Source organism: Pteropus medius, unplaced genomic scaffold (genome assembly GCF_902729225.1).
Source record: "Pteropus medius unplaced genomic scaffold, Ma_sr-lr_union100, whole genome shotgun sequence".
Classification (NCBI taxonomy): domain Eukaryota; kingdom Metazoa; phylum Chordata; class Mammalia; order Chiroptera; family Pteropodidae; genus Pteropus; species Pteropus medius.
In genome coordinates this window covers 14,397,428-14,403,766 of record NW_024349225.1, presented here as the reverse complement: position 1 = coordinate 14,403,766, position 6,339 = coordinate 14,397,428, and the positions used below count along the sequence as shown (strand labels likewise).

At 57.0% G+C, this 6,339-nt stretch overlaps 1 protein-coding gene across 1 annotated transcript in view; it reads right to left on the bottom strand.

Moving 5' to 3' along the window:
• The window catches only part of DPT (dermatopontin), a 24,651-nt gene that overhangs the window by 14,295 nt on the left and 4,017 nt on the right, over nucleotides 1-6,339 (bottom strand). The window contains exon 2 of the mRNA XM_039881514.1: nucleotides 164-289. Coding sequence (XP_039737448.1) covers nucleotides 164-289 — 126 coding nt within the window. The remainder of the gene's footprint in view (nucleotides 1-163; nucleotides 290-6,339) is intronic.

Genomic DNA, 6,339 nt, shown 5'->3' with positions numbered 1-6,339 from the left:
CACCCCCCGCTTTGATATGCTGGCAGCTGCACCCCAGCTTGTCTGGGGCCTATCTGAAGGCAGAAATGTAGCCTAGAGCCCCTGCCACACCCCCCGCCCCCCCGCAGCTCCGCTCCGGCCCCAGGAGCCAGGAGGGGCTGCGCTGGCCCGGCCGCGGGCTCACCAGCAGGAATACGGGCATCTCTTGCTGTAGCGACAGCAGAAAAACTGCCACTCCCGATCCAGCACCGACTCGAAGTAGCGGCTCTGGAAGCCCGCCACCAGCCCGTTGTTGGAGCACGTCTGGTACCTGAAGAAAAGAAAGCAACCTCGAGTAAGCACTGACGACGATGCGCCCACAGACCCCTTCCGGGGACCCCGGCTCCCCCGTCACTGAGTCAGGCTACCCGCCGCCCCACGTTCCTGACGACCTACTCCGTTTTAATGCAGCTAAGCAAGACGCCGTATCTGTAAAAAGGACGTATGCTCACCATTAAATTCAGACATTTCAGGATCTATCAGATGAAGGAACTTTTGGGGACGCTGCTCCCGTTAGACCTCTGTGAATATACAGTTAGATGGACGGGTGCCTACGTGGATGGATAGAGAGGCATCTAGAATTTTCCAAATGCAAGATTGGATTATTCATGCCATTTAAAATAAAAGGTGTTATAATTCATTTTTACTTGAATTCAAAATAAAAAGGAGACAGAAGCCCCGTGAGTTGATGAACTTCCAACGAAGGTTTCTCCTGCTTCAGAGCAGAGCCTGGAAATTAAGCCCAAGGATGCTCATTCACTTGACCCTCACACAGCGGGCGAAGCCTGGGTGGGCACAGCGGTTGGTCCGGGCTGAGCCAGCTGGGGAGCTGGGAACACACCCCAGGTTTCCACTGCTGACCAGCAATCTTCCTGCCTCCCCCTTGACTCTGCTCCCCAGGATCGGGAAGTGTTCTGGTCTGAACGCTATGGCCAGCGTCCACCGGGGTCCTGGCGTATGGGGTCCCGGCGTACTGAACTCCTCAGTCACCCTCTAAGGTCTCTTTCTTGCCTCAGCCGCTGGGGTCTGATCCTTCAAAGAGAGTGAGACAACCCCCTCGTCTGTCCTCAGACCTCCCTGCGGCCACCTGGGTCTTCGCTCTTTTTGTCCTGTCCAGGCTGCTGCTGGTCTGGGAGCCGGACCCTTTCGCCGTCACGGCGTCGTCTTCACTAGGTGTTGGCTTAGGAAAGTCTGCCATTTCTTCCTCTGTCCTGTCCGGTCCCGCTGGTGCCGGGTGGCGCTGCCGTTTGCCGTGGTGGTGAGGATGCTCTTTCCCATGTGGCCGCGGCCGGGCGCCCGCCTCATGCACCGGGAGATCTCACACGAGCCCTTCCGAAGCAGGCCCTTCGCTACCGCTGTTCCTTAGCGTCCCCCGCCGGCCGGGCCTGGCCGTTGGCCACGTTCCCTCTTGTGGGTGAGCAGAGTAGGCAGCTGTCGGTGCGTCACAGCCTGACAGCTGTGGGAACCCAACCCTGTTTTCCAAGTAAAGATAAGTTTCCAGAAAATACAGCAGATGAGAGAAAGGACCGTGTGCTGATGGGTGGGAGGGGCCTTGCTGACGCACGGACTGCAAGTCCATCAGCGGCTGGATTTCGTCTTGTTCTTTTTACTGACTGGAGACGATCTCGTGGGTCTGAGAAAACTAGCTATTAAATACATTCCCTGTCTCTGGCCAGAAAATGTGTCCTTATCACTCATTTGTTCACATTCTTTCACATATGCATTTATTTATTCGTCCGTCCGTCTGTCCGTCCGTCCAATTAACAAACGTGGACGGCTGCTCTTCCCTGTCCATCACTGTCCTTCCGTGTGGGGAGAAGGTGGCCAGGTGCCTGGTCAGCCACGCACGTCAGCGCGAACGCCCAGGGCCAGGACCCGCTCACGGTCCTCACGGACCTCGCAGGGCTCAGCCTCAGAGGTCGATGATGCGCGTGAGGATGCGACGTAGCCCTGTGCCCACTGGTGACCTGGCTTCTTCACTCTGCCGTCACCCACGTCTCGCCAGGAGTGGCATCGCTTCGGAGACCACTTGGCACGGTGCGTGATGCCACACGCCTGGCATGGACTGCCAGGGGCTGGGGCCGTGCGGAGTGGGACCGTGTGGCGTGGGACGTGTGGCGTGGTCTGTTCTAGCCTAACGCCAGCACAGAGTGGCAGGCCACTTCCAGAGAAAGCTCTACGCGTCGTGAACAAGGCCCGTGTGTGTCCGAAGGGGCCCTGCCGCGAACTGGTGCTCCCCGGGACTCGGCTCCTTGCCCCGCCACCCCCGGGACCTGCCTCTCTGCCCCCACCTCGGAGACCCAGCTCCTTGGGGACCTGGCTCCTTGCCACCTTTGCAGTCCTGCCTTCCTGTGGAGAAGCCCTTCACAGCGGGCAGCATCGTGGAGCTGTCTGTCGCCCAGTGGCTTCGGTTTGCCCTGTGCCCTCAGACCACTGCAGGGACAGTGTTCCCGGTGGTAAGTGGCCTGAAGAAGTGCTGCAGGATCAGCTGACCGCTTCGCGGGGCGCCTGTCCCGAAGGCCATCGAAGTTCCGTAGATTCCCCGCCGGCTGTCGGCCCAGCAGCTGGCCCCACGGCCCCGTGTGGAAGGCGTGCGTGTCACCGCCTCACACGCCCCCTCACAGTGCTGCCCAGTGCAGACCACTGGGGCACGGCAGACCCAGGCCCCAAGAGCAGACGGTGCAGTTAGTACCAGGACAGAAGCCCCCTCCCCAGCCCCTCTCCTGTTGCCAGCACGTTTCTGTGGAGCGAGCCTGCATTTCCGCCGGCCAGCACGCTGAGACGGGGCTCTCCGGAGGCAGATTTTTGTGGGGCACATTTCACACATGGGGAGCAGCGTCGCGGAGCGGTTAGGCGCTGGGTCCCGTGGGCAGGTGTCCTGCCCTCTGACGGCCTCAGTTTGTCATCTGTGAAATGGACATGCTAATAGCATGTGCTCGTTAAAGTTACTGCGAAGACCAGATAAGGCAGCACACGGACGGTTCTGGGGACAGCGTCTTTCGGTGCTCACGAAGTCGCTTACTGCTGTCATTGTGCTTTCCCTTAGCCCGCACGGCCGCTGTGAGTGTGCTCGGCCCCTGTCCCCAGGCCGGTGGACGCACACCAGTCCCTCCGCAGCTGGTTCCCTGGAGCGAAGCTCATGAGGCCGGCTGTCCTCGTGGCTGACACACGCCACCTTGTGACCCTTTAGCACGACTTAGAGCCCCCAGCGGACGGCAAAGTCCTAGAGGGAAAGGATCGTCCGATCTTCAGCTCGCCTTCCCCTCCCCTGTGCCTGACACTGGGGCCCAGCAAATGTTTAAGGGAAGAATGAATGAATGAATGAATGAATGAATGAATGGTCAGGGCATCGTCCATTATCCACACACACACAGACCGTCTCCAGGCCAGTCACCAGCTCCCTGTGTCGGGGAGACCATGTGGCATAGCCCCCTGGACTCCCCGGTTCCTCCCGTGACCCAGCGTGCTGAAGGCCTAAAGCCCTCTGAAGCTCTGACTCCTGTTGGTTCTGTTTTCTCCCCGGGGATAATTCTTTGGGTTGCTCTCAGCTGTTTATAATGCGGTACCACGGAGATGTAGAACAGCTTCTCTGGATGGAAAGACGTGGAGCGGAGCATGGGGAGAAACACGGCTTCTCCCCAAATGCAGACTCCTGCCCCATTAAGAAGGCGAGTCTACCCACAGGCCTCTGAGGAGATCCGGGTTGTCTCAGGGGATGTGCTTACGTCCTGCGGTCGATGTGGCACGTTGCAGGTCGTGGGGTTGCAGGCTTACGCATAGGACCTCAGGAGCATGTCGTTGCAATATTTGTCAACCAAGGGGACTGGCGCCACCTCGGTGCCTATCTGAAAATAGGACGATGTTCGGGGCACTCATGATACGCCCTTCATGTTTATAGATCGTAACCGAAGTATGTGTTCGCCAATCAGAACAGGGCACACCAGGGCCCTTTGCGACCCAACAGTTTGCTTTTCAACTCCAGCTTCGTAATTTACCGGCCGAGGGGCCTTTATCTCTTTGAGTTTCAGTGTCTACAGAGCAGTCATGGTAGTAAAAATAAATGACCTTGATCAAGGACTCACCTTGTGTCAGGCGTTGTGCTAAGCGCGGTACGCATGCTGATGATTTTAATCATCGAAACAATTCTACAAGACGGGCTCAGATAATCGGGTCCCCACGGCCATCGCCATTCGGCATGTGGGGAACTCAGCTTTGCAGAACCGACGGAATCCTCCGAAGGACGCGCCGCCAGTGACTCGGCTCCGTTGTCTGACCTGATTCTCACGGTCCCGGGCCTTTGTCTTCGTGGAGGCAGAAGCTGAGGCTTAGCGCCTTGTCTATGTCACGGTGGGGCTGCGTCGTGGAAGTTGCTCTGTCCGACTCCGAGGTTCCTAATCTTTCCATCACTTCGAGACACTGCGCACACACACACACACACACGCACGTACACATGTGCGGAGGGAGTTATCCTGGGAAAACTGTCGATTAGGAAGGGTATGTCTGACAAGTACCCAGGCAGGAGCAAACGCCCTGCCGGGGAGAGTGGGCCTTTCCACCCCGATGAGCACAGCCAAGAGCCATTCTGCAAAGCTCCCCAGACTGTGGATTCCTAGTACTTACTTAGGAGAGTGACCGAGACGGAAAGTTGGCGAGCATCCTGCATCTGCCATGACCCGTCCTCCCACACTCAGGCTTCTTGCCCTTAGAAGCCGCCCTCACATGGATGTGACATCTCCATTAGCCGGACATTCCCGACGGCTTTATCCAAGAACAAAATTAACGCCAGCATGGAACATCCACCCGCGGCACTGTGGTGTCAGATGGTCTGGTTTAGGTTCCACCTGACTATGAGCGGGTGACCTCGATGCTTCTGAGCCACAGTCCCTCATGCGTGAACAGGGGGATAGGAGTGCCTGCCTCCCGGGGTTGCCGTGAAGGTCAAACGAGACTAGACTACGAGAAATCAAGAGCAGAGACCGGGTGGTGGTCTCCTTCACATTGCTGGGGGCTGACGGAGTCTGTGGTCATGAGCACTGGGCAGCGAGTGAACGAGCAAAGGAACGTAAGGATGAGGAATTTTTATAGACCGCGAAGCACCGCATACATCAGGATTAGGGCCACAGCACCCCTGTTTAATGCGACTGCTTCATCGACGCCTCAAGTCCTCCACTCTCGCAGCCCCGATTCCCCATCTTGATGTGAGGGTGTTGGGGGCTCTGGGCGATATTCGAGGCCCCTCTGGGGCTGACACTTTGGTCTGTCACGCTGTTTGCCTTTTAAACTCCCGGCATGTCCTCTATCCGCCTGCAGCTTCATGTTTTTAAAGTCCTTTTATTTCGGAATAGTTGTAGATTTACAGAAGCCATGTAAAGATAACACACAGGACTCTGCAACCCTTCGCTTAGCTTCCCCGAACGTTATTCACGACTCTGGCGCCTGTATAAGCCCTAAGAAATTAACAGGATGCAACGCCCAACTCCAGGCGTTCTTGGATTTCACCGGTTTTCCACTAATGCCTTTTTCTGTGCAGGACGCCACGTAGCATTTAGCCCTTATGGCTTTGGAAATAAGGAGTTTCCTATTGTGTTTTTTAAGCTCGTTGGGGCATCTAGGTTTTGGGGACAATGGAAACGTGATAACAGGTGTGTCAGCCACGCTCCGTGCACGTGTCAGAACGAGGCGTGCACGGTAGAGCCCACGTCGTAGACGCTGGGACCCTGGAGCCAGGGGCGTGACGTGAGTAGAGTGATTTCCCATGGTGATTTCCCACGGGAGGACCTGCAGGCTTCTGGATTGAGGGCGGAGGGGACATTGGCTGGGCCTGGCCAGCCGGAAGCACTAACTAGCCTGATTTGGTCTTTCACTGCATATTTAGTAGGGCCTGCTACGCGCCAGCATTCTTCCAGGCACTGGGGAATATTCTAGACAGTGTCGAATGAGATGAAGTCCCTATGTTCGTGAAGCTTAGGTTTTGAGGGAGACAAACATGTACAAATGCCGATCAGGTGATGACAGGCACACCACAGGAAGCCTCGGGCCGGCGGGGAGGGGCGGGGGAGAGGCGGGGGTCTGAGAAAGCCCCTCTGAGGAACCACGACTCAGCATGGGGTGCCGTGTGCCGTGCTGAGTCAGACGTGGAAACTGAGTAGCTTCAGACCCGCCGTGCCGCTAACTAGCTGTGGTGTGGCTTTCGTCTCTTCTCCGCCACGTGGCTTGTCTTTGGTGAATTCACAGGTTCAAAGAGTCATCTCTAGTCCCGTCTAAATGTGTCTTCTTGAGGTTTTTGGAAGCCCAGGGAAAAAAGTAGGTACCACTAGTCAG